At 40.1% G+C, this 17,621-nt stretch overlaps 1 protein-coding gene across 8 annotated transcripts in view; it reads left to right on the top strand.

Annotated features, from left to right (window-relative positions):
- LOC117561030 (membrane-associated phosphatidylinositol transfer protein 2-like) overlaps positions 1 to 17,621 on the top strand; it is a 54,259-nt gene that overhangs the window by 27,742 nt on the left and 8,896 nt on the right. For 3 of the 8 annotated variants that reach the window (XR_004571276.1, XM_034238221.1, XM_034238224.1), the window contains 13 exons: positions 206 to 541; positions 2,590 to 2,685; positions 4,517 to 4,621; positions 4,703 to 4,767; positions 6,759 to 7,003; positions 8,846 to 9,035; positions 10,495 to 10,614; positions 11,036 to 11,250; positions 11,676 to 11,851; positions 12,385 to 12,555; positions 13,514 to 13,669; positions 16,015 to 16,179; positions 17,311 to 17,601. Coding sequence is in view for 7 of the 8 variants with exons in the window: in XM_034238221.1 (XP_034094112.1) it covers positions 206 to 541; positions 2,590 to 2,685; positions 4,517 to 4,621; positions 4,703 to 4,767; positions 6,759 to 7,003; positions 8,846 to 9,035; positions 10,495 to 10,614; positions 11,036 to 11,250; positions 11,676 to 11,851; positions 12,385 to 12,555; positions 13,514 to 13,669; positions 16,015 to 16,179; positions 17,311 to 17,601 (2,331 nt within the window). In the remaining variant the exon portion in view is untranslated. Of the gene's footprint in view, positions 1 to 205; positions 542 to 2,589; positions 2,686 to 4,516; positions 4,622 to 4,702; positions 4,768 to 5,473; positions 5,546 to 6,758; positions 7,004 to 8,845; positions 9,036 to 10,494; positions 10,615 to 11,035; positions 11,251 to 11,675; positions 11,852 to 12,384; positions 12,556 to 13,513; positions 13,670 to 16,014; positions 16,180 to 17,310; positions 17,602 to 17,621 lie in introns of all 8 variants that reach the window. The other 5 variants (XM_034238227.1, XM_034238222.1, XM_034238223.1 and 2 more) reach the window with 5 other exon arrangements.

Genomic DNA, 17,621 nt, shown 5'->3' with positions numbered 1-17,621 from the left:
ATAGAAAGAAGAATACATAACCAAAAAAATAAAATAGTACAATTATAAAAGCCTTTGGAAAATAATGACAATATTTACACAAAATATAGTTATGTAGGAAACTGAGTGCAGTGTAACGCCAGTATTTCACTGTTTGAATCTAAACGTTTGTATTACAAAAGAAAGAAAAAGCAGGTGTCTAATCTTTTCCGTCTCTTCTCCCCAGGACTGAGGAAGGTGATGGCGCGCGCCCACCGGCAGGCCTGGTGCTGGCAGGATGAGTGGTACGGTCTGACGATGGAGGACATCCGGCAGCTGGAGCTGGAGACACAGCTGGCCCTCGCCACCAAGATGGCCCAGTTCAGTCAGGCTGAGGAGGCCGCCGAGGCCAACGGGGGGGCGCCGTCTCCAGACAAAGAGCAGGAGGCTAAAGAGGCCATCAGCTCCATCGAAGCGGAGGAGCTGGTGGTGAGCTCAGGAGGAGATACTCTGCAGCCCCGAGGCGTTCTCACCAAGCAGTGGTCCACTTCCTCCAGATCCTCCCGCTCATCCAAGAGAGGAGGTGAGGCCATCTTCTTTTCTCACTTCTGTGTGTGAGACTACACAGTCCTGAGACATTATCACATTAAAATTACACCTCATCACACCTTTTATATGTTCAGTCTGCCACCCGACTCCTTTCCAACTTAAAGGTTGAGGTATGCTCACAACAAAGTCAAACAGTTCCTTCAGAAAACACAGAAAGTTGTGATGTTTGAGTCCACGCTGGCAGCTGTGAAGAATTCAACAGGGTCAAGCGTCTAGTCACTCTAGTGTGTGAAAAGTAGCACTTTCATTTTTTTGTTTGTATGATTTGTTTTTTATGTGTCATTGTTCTATGTAGTAAATTGCTAATCCTCACAAAATTAGAACGTTTTTAGTTTCAAACACTCACTCTCCTATAAGCTTGAATTAATGTGTGTTACAATGGATTCCTATGGCAACATATTTTGCTAGACCATATACAGTCTATTGTCTAAACGCTTAGCACCATAAAAAAAGTGAATTGACATTAGTTGGGTTGATTGGTTCATCTTTTCCAAAAGACAGCAGATATTTTTTAAAGATATAAACAGTCTAGTAAGAAATGCCATGGCAACCTGAACATTTCTCATTATTTTTCAAACGCTTAACTTTTACGATGGACAACCACATCTATTTTGTCTTCTGTGGTTCAGCTTGTATACACACTGCAGCCCTGCTTCTGATTAGCATCAGTTATCACTGTGAAGAACCTGATTCCCAAGCCCAATAAAGAGCTCTGATTCGTTGTTCAAACACCTCAGGACTCGGGATCAGCTTCTTAGTTTGTAGTCTCTGCTCGTATGCCAAGCTTTGCTTTGTGTCCAGAACGTGATGTTTTGAATGATGCCTCCACATTTGCCGCACTCTCCGACTTGCCTCCTCTCAACCCAGAACTCAGCGGATCCCACCTGGGTTATTTTTAGCAGCAACTTTGACATCACAAACCACATGTCCGAATCACAGCCATCTCTAGTGTCACCCCTACCTCCCTGACTCTCATCCTCGTTTCACCCCTGTGCAAATACTCCAGTGCTGTACTTTAGTGCACATTTTAGGTGCTTTTTATTACCGTTTTTTGCTGAATATGTTACTTTATACTCCACTACATCTATTACATAACTCAGGTCAATTTAAAGATGCAGATAAATGATACAAAATATAATTCATAAATAAGTTTTATTACAGAATTTACTTTATTCCCTGGTGGAATTCACAAGCTACTCTAAACGATATATACCGGTACTAACAAATAAAATAATGACGACATTTGAAATTCTATTTGAATACAATATCCTTATTGGCCAGCTGAAACATTAGTGATGGATAATTATTCATAACAATTATTATAATTTTTAGTATTGTTATATAGGCCGTTGCAGAAGAATGAGTGCTACTTTTTGTACTTTAAGTAAATGGTGATGCTAATGTACTTGTTTTTAATAAAAGACTATTTACTTTTAATAGATTTCTCCCTGCACCCTGACTCTCATCATCGCGCCTCGTTTCACCCCTGTGGTTCTCTCGGGCTATTTTTAGCAGCAGTGCTGACGTCACACACCAGAGGAGGCTGAGGCTCTTCGCAGTGACCCTCCTCTCCAACACTGCTGTTTCCTCCTGTGCGCTGACAGCCACAGCTGTGCCCCCTCTCACCAGCCTACCCCTTACAGCGATACCCCCCCTACTTCCTCCACACCCATAATATATTCGGCATAGACTGAAGACATGTGATAGACACGGCCTTCTTTTAGGATTGCCATTTTCCTCGACTGGCATTTGGTGGTTTTAGGGGTGTTTGTAGCTTGTCTGTGTTACAATGGGTCTCTTGTTTCACCCCCCCTGACCACCAAAAAGTCCATCTGTGATGAGCTAATGTACCACTGAGACTGTTGCATGTTTATATAACACTGTGGGTGTGTGGGCTGGAGGAGATTGTGCAATGTTTCTTTGTGTGTGTTTGAGTGAATGTGTTAAAAAGGAAAAGAGAGACTCTGAAACACATGTCCCAGAGTAACAGTGATTTTTTTTTTTCTTCATGTGGTCTTTCAGTGAGCCCATCACGTCACAGCATCTCAGAGTGGAGGATGCAGAGCATAGCGCGAGACTCCGAAGACAGCTCGGACGAGGAGTTCTTCGACGCTCATGGTAACAACAGTTTTGATTTAGTTTTGGGGTCGATAGTTAGATCAGCAGCATTGTGCTTAATGTGTTCGGTTTTCAAAGAAGCTGCTTGTTTTCCCTCCTCTGACTCTGCATGCATCTCTTTAACCACAGATCAGTTCTTAAGCTTCCCAGATACCCAGCATGCTTTGGGGCTGCAGTTGAAATAGGTGGGCGTGGTGCGACACCCCTGCTCTCTGCCGGATGACACGGGCCGGGTGTCTCATCCTGACGTCCAGTTCAGAATCACAATCTGTGTCTCCCTCTCACCAACACACTCCTGTTTCTTCATCATCGTTCACACACAGGCACACACACAGTTCATGATACATTCAAACAATAAAAGCCCCCCCCCCTACCAGTGTTTGTACAAACATTTAGTCATGATGATACAAGAATAAAATCTGTTCTGTCGGTTATTATATTGCTTCTGATTATGCTGCACATGTTTCGTTGAATACATTTCTGCTTATGTCTTTGTGAGTAACTGAAATTCAATCATTTGACTGAGTGGTGTTGACATCTGATCTGATTTATGTTGCCTTCCAGTATTTGTGTTTGTTTGGATTCATTATCGTGTGTTGGGGGCCTGAAGTAAAAGCACCTTACATTTGATCAAACGAGCATAAATATAAAAGTCTGGACTAAAGTCATGACTGTGATAAATGAGTTCATGTATGGTCTTCCTCCTGCAGTAATGCTATATTACACAACTTGTAAAGTAGGTTTATTTATTTGTTTTTAGTGCAAATGAATAAATGAAAGCTTCAGGAGTAGATGCCATATTCAGTGTGTCTGGTCTTCTGAAGCTTAGCACTTATACCCCAACAAATAAAGTGTTACAGTTACACATGTCATAATCAAACGGCTGCACAACTTTCAAATCAAGCTGGCCTATATAGTTATTTATTGATTATTGAAAGTGAATCCATTTAATGAAATATAAATACCTCAATGCCTTCACACTTTATATCTTATCCAGTTTATAACCAGGTTGATATTCATATTTTATAAATAAACTAAATGAATCAAGTGATAAAATAAAATAAAAAGTCTTGTTGATCTGGGTACAGGACAATCTGTTTCATAGAAAGTCAAACATTTTAAAACAGAAGTCGTCTGGCTGCAACCTGCTGCTCACAAAGCAAGTCTCTGTGCAATAAAATGATTTCTATTTCTTTTGTGTTATTTCTTTGTAGTATTTCTACAGTGGGAGTAAATAGCATTACATGACATTCATACATTCAGTTTTCTATCTATTAACACAGATTTAAGTTAACAAGAGGCTGGCTGCCTGTTTCTTTTGAAATGAAGCTACTGGCATTTAATTCAATACAATATAAAATGATACGCTAAGATCCTAAGCCTTTTTACTGAACACGTGAATGGTAGTGAATGGATAAAACAGCCCAGTCATATTTGTGTAAATCTGAACTATAAACACTAGATTAAACTTCTGCTCGGTAGGTAATTGCTTAGAAGATACGTTTGTTTTTTAAACTTGCATTATGGTTATTAAACCACACCACTTCTGGGCCACTGACACCAAAATAACATGGGCTTACTTGGATAACCATCAGTGTTCATTAAAATACCCAGCGTAACTTTCATTTGCATTACGTCAAATATTTATAAATGTCTATTGATTTAATTAATAAAACACTCTGTGAAAGCTTAGCAAATTTCCTCTACGTTGGTCCACTGTTTAAAAGTAAAACTAAAAAGTCAATCGACCATGTTAACCCTGATAAATAAATGATACTGTTGGTGTACTGACAACGATTTGATGATGGTTTATGTTGTGTCGCCCCTGCAGAGGATCTGTCAGACAACGAAGACGCCCTGCCGAAGGAAATCACCAAGTGGAACTCCAACGACCTCATGGACAAGATTGAAGCTGCAGACTCAGAGGAAACTCCTGGTACGATGAAGACCTCGTGCACTTCATCATGGGAAGTCACTCTGCCTCTGTACTAGATGTTAAGAATGTGTGTGTTTGCAGGTGAGCTGTTCAAGGAAATGACAGTGGATTATGAAAGAGCAACCAGTGAGGAAAGACTAGACGAGGTACGTGTGTCTGAAAAAACACCAAGCCACTAACCACAACCAGCAGAATCATCTCTGAAATAGATTTGCTGTTGACAAATCCACAGAAAATGCCTTTCATCACCTGAAAGCTTCTGCTAAACTTTTACTAAACAGTAGTGGAAACTAACAAATACAAATACTCCAGTATTGTAATTTAGTACAATTTGAGGTACCTTTTTCTGCTACCTAATACTAAATATTTGACTTTGAACTCCACTACATGTTTTTCATAAGGTTAATTTAAAGATTCAGAGATGCTGTATGATAAACCAATGTGAGTTTGGAAAATTGCACAATATACATTTATTTTAGTATACCTCAACAATGGAATTATGATCAGTAGAGATGGCCATGACATGGGACCTTTAAGGGGAAAGGCAATTTTAAATAAGCACCCTTTTTGTTAACTGCAAAATGGAAGTGATAAAGAACTATTCATACAAATAAAAATTAGTTATTATAATTTATAGTATTATAAAATAACATTTTGAAGCTAATGATTTGCACTTCAAAATATTTTTAATAAAGGATATTTACTCGTAATATATTTCTATACTGTGGTATTGCTACTTTTACTAAAGTGAAGATCTGAGATGGTCCACCTCTGATCCCTGGAGTGTCAGGTTTCACAGTTTGGGAGGAGAAGGCTGTTTGTCCCTGAGCCTCGCTGTCCTCTTGTGTTCAGATGCGTGGCTCTGTTAGCGGCCAAGCCAGTAGCTCTCCCATTCCCACCATCACGGTAACAAGGCACCAGTCAGTAAGTAAACCTTATGCAAACCAGTGCATTGTGGGCTACAGTAGCTCCACATAGCCCCCCCTGATCAAACCCAATACTTACTACCCTTGCCCTTTCCAAAACCCAAATCCGTGTTTCCTCCTCAACCTCACACCACGTCTGTTCAACCTCTGTTCTCGCAGCTGTGGCGTTGAGTGTGCATAAAGTGCTTCTTTGAAAAACGTTTTGTATCAGACTTAGAAGACAAAACTGCACCTTATGTTGTTGTGTTTAATGTGACTTCCTCAGGAAACGTTGTCGTTGTTGTTTGCCGTTAGTTGAACAGTGGAGGTTGGATCTGTTCTGTTTCCCTTCATGGCTCTTGTGAAAAGACATTTGGTTTGCACTTTCTAAGATGCCCATGTCTATTAGGCATTATAAACAAACTTATAATGTGTTATTATCTGCTTATGAAACTATCATTTTAATTTTAAGCACTAATTAATGTGCATAATGCTTTATAAGAAACAAAAAAACATGATACACTTATCATTAAGCAATAACACCTCTTAAGTATTATAATACATCATAATTGCTGGGCATTTTAGATGAAATTATTATTTTCCACTGTACTTAAATCCACTAAAAGTGAGTTATAACCACATTATGATGCATTATATCTGCCCTTATAGCTCAAGAGTTGTATTACTCAACCCAGAGCACTATTGATCATTCAGGGTAAAATAAATCACATTATAATGCATAACAACATTCATTAAATGTATTACAATTATCTTTAAAAATAACTAATATACAAAATAAATAGGTCAATAAGTGACACTTAGAAATTAATATGATACTTGACCTTATAAGTCACTATTAAGTGCTTATAATGTGTTATGATTATAGGTAAATATCATTTTAAAACTATAGTTTTAAAGTGCTATATGCAGATTATAACACATACTAAGTATGTCAATAATGCATTAAAGACATGGGCAACATAGAAAGTGTTACTAAAGTGTGTACCAACATTTTGTTGTGTGGTTGACTCACAAATCTGACAAAAATTATAATTATATGTACAATAGCTAAGGTATTAATGTTTATATGTGACTGTTCCCTCTCAGTAAGCATGTTGTCTTTGGTTATGCCGATAAAAAGACGTTTCATAAATATATTATTTATTAAAGATTCTCCTAGAGCTCTACCTCCTTATCCCATCCATCACCCTTTATTATTCTTCTGTTCCCAGGAGAGCTCGTCAGCACAGTGTCTGCAGCCCTCTAAGATCCACGTGCTGATCCTGGTTCTGCACGGAGGAAACATCCTGGATACGGGCGGAGGCGACCAGAACAGCAAGCAGGCCGACGTCAACACCATCAGCACGGCGTTCGAGGCGGTGATGCGCGTTCACTACCCCGCTGCGCTGGGACGCATCGCCATCCGCCTGGTGCCCTGCCCGGCCATCTGCGCCGAGGCTTTCTCCCTGGTGTCCAAGTAAGAGGAGGCACACGCACGTATTTCTGCAAGCTACAGGCATGCCGGATAACCATTGTTGTTATTGACTGTGAGTGCTGTTTGCTTTTGATGGAAAAGATCCAGGTGCAGCTCAAAACCATAGCTCCGTCCTCCTGTGTTTTTGCTCTTCACACTCTTATGTGCACTGCATGGATCTTAAAATTAATAATAATGAAGCTTTATTTGTATAGCGCTTTTCATACACCTGGTGCAGCTTAAAGTGATTTTACAAGAGACTAAAACCTTTGTGCACATATACAGCATAACAACATGATATGACAGTTTAACCCTTTGAGAGACACAGGAAGTAAAAGGAAGGATAGTAAAAAATGAAACACAAAAAAAAAAAATCCCTCTCGGTAAAATAAAGGAAGACAAAATCAATAAATGAAATAAAATATAAAAACCTATAAAATAAATAAATAAACCAATAAATAAATAATAAAAATAAATAAATAATGAAAATGATAAAGGCTAAAATATTAAAAGACTTTAAACTTAAAAAAGAATTGTCGCTTATTAAACTGTAAAATAAACAATACAAGTAAAATGTATAAAATGAATAAAACAATGTCAAAATAAATGAATAATAAAGATTAACAAGGCAAGTTTATTTATATAGCACTTTTCAACACAAGGCAATTCAAAGTGCTTTACAAAAAATGAAAGACATTAAGAGCATGGCATTTAAAATCAGTCATTAAAAAGAAAAGCTAATAAAATAAACATTAAAAGAAAAAATACATGGATAAAAGTTACAGTGCAGTTTAAGATGTGAATAGTTCAATTAAAAGCAGCGACAAAAAGAAACAGCCCGTTAAAAAAGGGGGTGTCATCTAAAAAGATGTGTCTTTTGAGATGAACTCTCTGATATTTCCTGGTAGGCTGTTCCACAGTTGATCCACAAATGTGTTCATGACTTCTTGTAACGGGTAGAAAAGTGTCAAAAGAACTATAATTTCACGGGAAAACTAGGGGTAGAGGAATGTGAGAATTAGGTTAGGGATATTGCCAAATATCTGGAACAAACTCCCAGAAACCAACAGGTCCGCTGCAACTCTTGCTACTTTTAAATTCAGGCTGAAGACTTTTCTTTTTGCCGCTGCTTTTTATTGAACTATTCACATTTTACACTGCACTGTAACCTTTATCCATGTACCTGTGTTATTCTTGTTTTATTATCTTTGCTTTTTAAAGATCACCTATTATGCAAGATCCACTTCTTCATGTCTTTTATACATCAACATGTGTCCCCTCTGTGGAAAGAGACTCTGAAAGTTTCAGGACAAAAGATTCTCTCTCTTTTTGTCCTGATCCATTTCTATAAAAACCTGTCTGAAAATGAGCTGATCAGATTTTGGCCACTTTATGATGTCATAACGATGTTTTGGCTTGTGTAACCATTAGCCAATCACCAACCAAGGTAACCCCCCCCCCCTTATCACCTGAATCTCCTCCTAGAGCACCATTGTGTTCTTTGTAACCAAATGTCTCTCAGAGGGGCGTGGGGAGGGGCTCCTTATTTTCATCTGAAGTAACAGACAGAGAATCAGCACTTTGGAAACAGGGCTGAAACAGAGGGGATTATGGGTAATGCTGCAATGATCTGTTTGGTGTTTCGAGCCAAACACGTCAGAGACATGTTTGTATATATCTGAGAGCTATAATATATTGATGAAAAACAGTATAATAGGGGACCTTTAAAGTTTCTAATGTGTTTTATGCTCTTAATGTCTTTCATTTTTGTAAAGCACTTTGAATTGCCTTGTGTTGAAAAGTGCTATAAGTAAATATGTCCTTGCCTTGCGTGTTCTGCTGCAGCCTGAGCCCATACAGCTACGATGAGGGCTGTCTGTCCAGCAGCCAGGACCACATCCCACTGGCAGCGCTCCCCCTCCTCGCCACCTCCGCCCCGCAGTACCAGGACGCCTTGGCCACCGTCATCGTCAGGGCCAACCAGGTGTACTCAGACTTCTTAAAGTCTCTGGAAGGGGCAGCCTTCTCCGGCCAGGTCAGTCACCGAAGATACCCGGGTCACATTTCAACTTCAGTGTACATATACATATGTAGTTCAATCGTGTTACAGAGTGGTCCGTCTTTTTTCTTTTTCTTAACAAAACAACAACAATAAGCACATAAGAACATGGGGTGTTTTCTTTTCAATATAAAACATTGACAGTAGATCATTAAATAAAAGATTCAAACCGTTAAACAAAAGAAGGGCGTATCGGTGTAATATACACTTTCCATTTCTCCCAAATGTCCTTAAATGTAAGTTCCTGGAGCCTCATAGAGAAGGTTATTCTTATTACAAAGATTTCATAAATGATATCGTACCAAGTAAGGGATAATGTGAAGTGACGCGGTCATTATGGGGAAAAGAACACCCGACAGGCAGATCAGGAGCCCGACGCATGCAGTTTGCTTTTCGGCCAAACTGTATAGTTAAATCGACCAAACTTCTTTCTGCAGATGTGAGCGTCCTTAACAACGGTCAATAGGTCCTTGACAGCGGTCTGTCTGTTCTGGATTAACAACGTGTCGCGTGTTCTGAATTGACCAATCAGAATCGAGTATTCAACTAAGCCATGTAATAATCATCTATAGATGGGCTGTTTGGTTTGAGCCATTTCTTTGTGATTGCTTTCCTGGCAGCTACACTCCACATCCCAAATAAGTATTTAGTTTTAATATTTGTGGATGTTGAGTGCAGAAACCTGGATCATATTTATTCAGTTATTGATTGATTGTATTCACAGGTTACCAGATATAGACACACAAATCCAAAAGAAAACAGGTTCAATTGAAAACATTCATTTTCACAAGATGTTAGAAGAAACAAGAAGCACAGGATTTTCAACCAAAAACTAAACAAAGACACCTTCAATAAAAATGTAATTGCTTATTTCATTACCAATCTCCCAAACTTGTCCATAAAATAGTCCTAAGACAACCTTAACCAATCTAATCATCGATGCTCTTCCACAGAGCGGTGTGGTAACCTCTGAAAACATTATCCACTCGCAAGACACTTTTCATGAACTCACACGGGCCTTGATATTATTATTCTGCCATTGTTATCTGTCAACACAAATATTGAGGATAATACTGGTTAATAATATTAATAATAATATGCCACGTTATCATAACTTCTGAGTTTGTAATCGTTTTGAAATATATGTTAACAGTATCACAGCTGAGCCTGCTCTTTAATTTTGTACCAGTTATATCTAAATATACACACATATTACAACAAATGCCAACATAAGAAAGATTCTTCCCAAGTTTACATTGTATTATTTGTACTTCCTTGAATATGTTTTATTATCAGCATATTCCCTTTGGTTTGGGTTATGAATCTGTGTTTGAGTATATGTGTAGGTATTTTAGGCAAACCTAAACCCTTTGACTGTGTATATAAAAAAAACTATTGCTTTATGAATTCTTTGTTTGACCTTTGGCCCCTCTAGGTTTGCCTGATTGGAGACTGTGTGGGAGGAATCTTGGGTTTTGATGCACTTTGCAGCAGCAACCAGACGGTGAACGAGAGCCAGAACAGCAGCCGCAGGGGCAGCCTCGTCAGTGTGCAGGTAGCAGACCACTAACATTAATAACTAAATATCATGATCACAGAAATTCTATTTCTAATTCCCTCTGAAAATATGCCCTGCCTTTTATTTTAGTTTCCTGCAACAACAAAAACAATTAGGGTGACCACACTACCAGCAACAGGACATTCAATTTCCACACAAATATTTTATATGCAGTGTTTTGTCTAAGTTTTCATGTAATCTTGCTAAGACAAAAATCAACTCAGATTGTAACCTTCACACAACAAATCATTTCTTAAGTCACTGCACATAGAGCGATGGATCATCAAAACCAAGACCACAATAAGCCTGTACAACTATTTTCTTCAAATCTTGTTTTGCCAAGATGTAAAATACATTTCAGACTTTCTTTTTAAGTGTGATAAACTTATATAACGAATGTCCCTGAATCCCCCTCCAGGACCAGGACCTCCTCTCTCCCGGCATCATTGTGAACAGCGTGCACGGCTCGGCCTCTCCCACCCTGGAGGGCAGCCGCCACCTGAGCCGAAGCAACATCGACATCCCTCGGTCCGGCTCAGGAGACGACGCCAAGAGACAACTGCCCCGCAAGAGGAGCGACTCCTCCACCTACGAGCTAGACACCATAAAACAGCACCAGGCCTTCCTCACCAGGTGTGTTGAGTGTGGGGAGACCAGAATCCAGGACAATTCAAAAGTTTGACATTACGATTACCCTGGCTACAATCATATTTTTAAGTGAACATTGTTTTTGTGATAGTCATGCAATCTAGTTATTTATCATAAGGGGGTTCTGCATTAAATTAACATTCAAATAATAAAATAGCTACTGTGTTATTCTCATCTTTCTTACATAATAATTCTTGTTTTTTTGTATTCACCTCACCATGATAGCAAGCTCAAAGTATTCCAGATCATTCTGATAATGGAAATTCCCCATGATCGACTTATTGTGGTCTCAATCAAATCCTCTATCCCTAACCCTGGGAGATAACCGTGACCTTGTTTTACACGCTCTCTGAGTCTGGTTTGTTTTCAACATTTCAACACGAGGAAGTGACTTTGTGCCGTCCTTCCAGCTTACACTCCAGTGTTCTGCGGAGCGATGCGGTGTCACGCAGGTCGAGCAGCAGCACGATGCTGGATGGAAGCTCTCTGGGGAGGTTCGACTTCGAGGTGTCCGACTTTTTCCTGTTCGGCTCTCCACTGGGCTTGGTCCTCGCCCTGAGGAAGACCGTCATTCCTCTGCTGGATGGTAAGCTAATTTAAGTAAATCAATGATGGCAACATTGTTTATTTTGACACACTATTGCAATAATACAAAATGACTTCGCTTTTTAAAGAACTTACCTTAGTGCTAATTGTATGTCTGGTTGCCATTACCATTATTTAAAAGCTAGATATCCCGTATTATGTTCTCAGAGACGATATTTATTATTTTATTATTTATTTGTTTATTCCACACATAGCAGTTATTTTAAATCAAAACATGTACACTTTACAAAACATGTACACTCATACTGGTTGTTTTTTTATAGCGCATGGCCCCTTCTTACAAAAATAGATAAATGAAATAACCATTCAAAAGTAAAATAAAAGCAATATTCTTTCAGTCACAGTTGCTTACAAATACTGAAACATGAAACCAGAACAAACATGAAACCAGAACACACTCAAAAGTCAACTTCATACTGTCTAATTACGCAATTTTAAACATGAAAATGTGGGTGGGATGGGTCCATGTTCCCCTCTCCTCGCTCATATTTCCGGCTCTGTGTCTCCCCCTAGTGGCCCAGCTGCGTCCCGCCTGTCAGCAGGTCTACAACCTGTTCCACCCGGCGGATCCTTCGGCCTCCCGCCTGGAGCCTCTGCTGGAGAGGAAGTTCCACCTGCTGCCTCCCTTCAACGTGCCCCGCTACCAGCGCTTCCCCCTGGGAGACGGAAACTCTGCCCTCCTGGGTGAGCCTCTGCACCCACGGCGTCTAAAAGCCTCAGTCAAATCTATTCAGTAGATATCCAGTCTCTGATCTACAGTCGATTCATTTAGTGGTCCATTTTTTTCCCCATGCACAGACATGAATGCAAATGACACTGTATTGAAATAACTTTTCCTTTTAACTTAAAAGATCATACCCGCTGACACATGGAAATGATCGTAACACACTGTCCCGTTTCCCAGGGGTTCTTGCTACTGAAAACAAATGCATTAAAGACATCGTAGCTGCCCACTCCCTTCAGACACATTGTCTCAAAGAAATTAAGCATTGTTCTATTGTTTGTGCTTCAACATGTTTTACAAAGCAGTTTATGATCTAATGTGGTCAAAGTCCTGCTCGGGGCTTCTGTTTGGACACTGTGGAGTAACGCCTTACAGCCTCACCCTTTTATACAAATATCTGTCTATTTGTCCAGCAGAAAGTGTACACAGAAATGTATGAAGTAAATATTTAGATGAGGATTTTTCTTCCTAGGTCTAAACACATAGCTTCCAACACAAAACTAGGCTTGGTAAGGAACCACATCAGGGTTTATAAGCTGTACAAAAAGACAATATTTATTTTTCTTCTATCCTAACGGTAACCACTCTTTTATAATTTATTAACAATGTTTTCAGAACAGATCTACAGCCTATGGTACCGATAAAGTTTTATAGACAATAATATTTTGTGCCAAAGGTATTATGACGACGTTAGAGTGTTTTATCATGACGTTATGTGTCTGACTAGCAGTGCCAAAAGAAATGGGCTCGACTCTGCTTTCTTGTCTCACGTTTAGTTGTTCTTGCTTCATATGTTTTTGTGTCTTCCTTGTCTCTTTTTTCCCTCCTTCTCTCTCTCGGCCTTTTGTCCCCCATATCTGTACGTCACTCTCTACCTCCAACCCCCCCTCCTTCTGCCCCTCCACCCCCCCTCTGTAGTGGAGACAGTCCAGAGCAACGCTCAGCTGCTGCTTGACAGCGGGCCTCCCTTGTTGTCCCTTCGCTGTCAGGAGACCATCAGTGAGACCTGCATCCCTGTGCCGATGCTAAACTGGCAGGAGGGCTGCTTCAAAGCCACACCCGCCACTATGGAGTGTGTGTAGCCTCTCCCATTCACCTGCATCTGTCCCCCCCTCCCCCCGTTCACTGCGTCTCTCTGTCTGTACCCACCATCCTGCTGTCTCGTCCAGCTGAAATGCTCAGATTTAAACCTCAGTATCAGAATCCGAATATCTTTATTGTCACCATACATAGGTATAACGGAATTGGCATCTCTCACTGCAGGAATAGAAGTAGACACAAATAAAGGCAGTGATATAAGCAGAGGTAGCAGTAATGACAATGCCCCTCAATGAGAAGGCAATAAGATGAAATGACATGTACATATTTCAGTCAGACAACTCACGTGTTTCTTAATTCAATTCAATTCAAGTTTATTTATATAGCCCAAAATCACAAATCCTATTTGTCTCAGAGGGCTTCACAAGTCAACAAACACAATTGGCAATGTTAATATGTTTATTAGAAGCAGCATATAGTTTGAGTTTGGCGTCTAGGCTCGGGCATCATCACTCCACAGATTTACAAAGAACATTGAGTGATGATTAGATAACTATCCCCCGAGCCTACAGGTGGAAGCTGGGGTGGTGGGCAGGCGAGCAGCAGCACCATGAAACACAGCAGCAGGAACATGAACGCAGCAATAGCAAGTGAACGCAGCAGCAGCAGCATAGCGAGGCAGAGGCAGGAAGACCTGGCAGCTTAAATAGAGCGGCAAGTTTAGGAGAATGTGTTTGGTTGGTTGTAAGAGGGACGAGGTGCGTCACGTGTTAATGTATCATTGGTGCTCGAGTTGACTGCCTGAACTAGCTCGCAGGCTTCGCCCCATTTACACATTTGACAGCCCTTGTCCCTCCTGGGTATTCCCACTGCTGTTGAGTCAAGAGCTGCAGTAGAGTTTCAGATTAATCACTGATAGACATTTGTATTAACTGTACACTACCTTTCCCTGTACAGTGGATACCTCTTACAGTGTTCACGTCTACCTGGTTCAAATTAAGTACAATGAGTGCATTATTTTATTTTTTTATATATAAAAGGAGTATTATTATTGAAACAATGTTAGAAATACTTTTAAAAGTATTGCACAAATGAAATTACTGTACTGTGCAGCCTATAATCCAAATACTCTATAATATATTAAAGTACTGGGAAATAAAACAGGCTGTATACAATATAGTTTACTGTATATAAAGCAGTGAAGTGCAGGTTATAAATACAGTAATGTGAGTATTACAAATAACCATACCTTGGTGCTGGTGTAAGTGCATTTCTAAGATTTGAACAGACCTTCCAATGCCCAGTATCACACTTTGTTGTACTGTTTAAATGACTTTGGGTAAGATGATTTATTTCATGGGTCATGGTTCAGTACAAGATTGTTATAACATGCCATGGAAATACTTTGGAAAATCTGATGAGCATCTCATGTGGTGTGGCAGTTTGTTGTATCCGTCACATATTCATGTCTTGTCATGTCAGTGTTTTTGGGAAGCAAGCGTTTGTGTTTTAGAAGCCGGATTCAGTGTGTCTTCATCACTTCCATACAAATCAGATTATTGATGTCGGCAGAGGGTTTTCTCTGAATCACAGAGAGATGTTGATGTGCTGCTTGTGATGTGTGTTCAGTCTAGTGTACATGTAGCTCTATCTATACATCCTGAATTACTGTTCCCTATGTTTCATCTTGTGATAATGTTGAGAGGTCGTCTGATTTTATAAAACCTCCAGCACTTTCACATTATATCTGAGACGTTCTAACACTGTGCTGCTTTGCCATTAGAAAGAAATCATCCTTATAAGAGACACTAACACAGTGTGGCTCCAACACATGTGGACATTTGTATTGCTTTATGTGCTCATGTGCCTATGTTTCCACGGGTCGACAACTGAAATCTGACTTTGGCAGAGGTGGGAGAAGTACTCAGATCTAGTACTTAAGTAGAAGTAGCAGAGTGAAGGAATACTCTGTTACAAGTAGAAGTCCTGTAAACAAAATGTGACTCAAGTACAAGTACAAAAGTATTGGCATCAAAATATACTTAAAGAACCAAAAGTATGGGTTCTCACTATGCAGATTAGCTAGTATATTATATATATTTTGATAATGATTATTGATGCATTAATTAAATACTCAAGTAAAGTACAAGGGCCTCCAAGAGGTACTTAAGTACAGTACTAGCAGTGAATCCTTAGTTACTTTACACCTCAGGACCTTGGCCACCATGCGGCTCCTCCGTCCTCTGAAACCATGCTGCCTGCCGCAGTCACATTTCTCTGACGACCCCCCCAATCTCCATCCCCCCCCCCCCCCATCATCACTGTGAGTTCCTGTTACCTGTGTCTCTGTCTAATGGGATCTCCCTGTTTCGGCTCAATAGCGGATGTTGTTCAGTCTCATGGTGGTGTCTTCATGGACAGTTCGTACCCCTCATCCCCCGTAACGGGCCCCCTCTCCCGGGGCCAGCGGAGGGCCAGTGAGGTCAGCATGGCCAGCCAGGTCTCAGGAATGGCAGACAGTTACACTGCCACCAACATAGCCAACAGTAAGTGTTCTTACCTCCAACAAGCCTCTCTTCCATACACTCACACACACACACTGGTCTACTTATTCCCACTCTTAGCTTTTATTTACAGTTATTTCTGTTTCTTTATTCGACTTTCAACTCTACTCACTTCTCTGACTCTACACACACCCTGCACTCAGTCAGATAGCTCCCTTTTTCTGCCTGGCCAGACTTTTTCTGTCTTTTTGAAATTCAAAGTCCCAAATATGAGCAAGCGAGTCCTGAAGAAGAGCAAGTTTTAGCGCCACTTTTCACTGTCTGTCTTACTCTTATCCACTGTCTAAATGTAAATGCAATGAACCAGGGCTGCATTTCTCTGATGTGGCAATGCATGTGGACACCTGCCTCCTTCAGCCATCCCTGCATCGTCCACTCCCTGCTGCCGTGTCTGCAGAGACGGCCGGTATTCTGTCGTGTTTTATGTGAGATTGTCCTCCAAAGTCTCTCCGTCCCTCACTATTTCACTTTTGTTATCAGAGCATTTATTTGTACCTCACATTGTTTTGCACACTGCTTTTTTAACACATACAGTGCAGCCCTCGAGTTTCACGCAAACTAATCATAACAGATCTTTATTTATGTGATACAGATGCATCAGGAGACCAGCAGGCTGCCTTAACTGTACTAACTATTGTTTTTCAGCTTTTAATATTCAACCCAGCTTGCTGACACCGGGCACATCCCGACATTCACTGTTTTTGTTTTTCACATTGTTTCCTTTATTTTGGTTTACATTACAGCAGCAGTTCACACAATCATCTTTGTTAATTAACTTTTTTACATTATACATATATAACGATTCATCTTTTCAGTTGTTTACACCGTAATAATACTGTAGAACACAAAAATAGTTGTGTTTTCCATTTGAGAATGAGAGGGCTTTTTGGGGAAACACAAGTGTTCTTCCCCAAATTTAAAAATTGTATAGCCAATAATATTCTAGCAGATACACTCAATGTATATTTTGTTTTATATTTTTACTATTTATATATTCTGGATGTTGAACGTTTAAGCCCAAGTCATTTTATCACTAATTCTGTATACATCTAAAGTATTTACTGTAATGCCTCAGTATTTCATGTGATTTATTTTTCTGTTTTCTCCCCATAGCCAAATCATGCCAAATTAACCAATCCAAAAAAATTGGCCTTTTGTCCCAACTCGCCCTTTCATCACAAAACAAATTCTTCCTGAGAAGTCCTCCAAATTCCCGTAAGAAAGTGGAGTCTGGCGATGCCGCAGGATCTCCTGACGCAGATCTAGCGGCAGAGCAGGACAGTGAGGCCGACAGTAGTGAAAATATAAATCCCACCGGCAAGTACGAGAACTGCTTCTCACCCGGACTGGACTTTGCTATATCTGACCTGGTCTCACTGGACTCCCAGGCTGAAGTGGACCAAGGTATTTTTATAAGGGAGGGG

The sequence above is a fragment of the Gymnodraco acuticeps genome, unplaced genomic scaffold (assembly GCF_902827175.1).
Source record: "Gymnodraco acuticeps unplaced genomic scaffold, fGymAcu1.1, whole genome shotgun sequence".
Lineage (NCBI taxonomy): Eukaryota > Metazoa > Chordata > Actinopteri > Perciformes > Bathydraconidae > Gymnodraco > Gymnodraco acuticeps.
The sequence above is the reverse complement of the archived record's forward strand: the minus strand, read 5'-3'. Positions and strand labels throughout refer to the sequence as shown.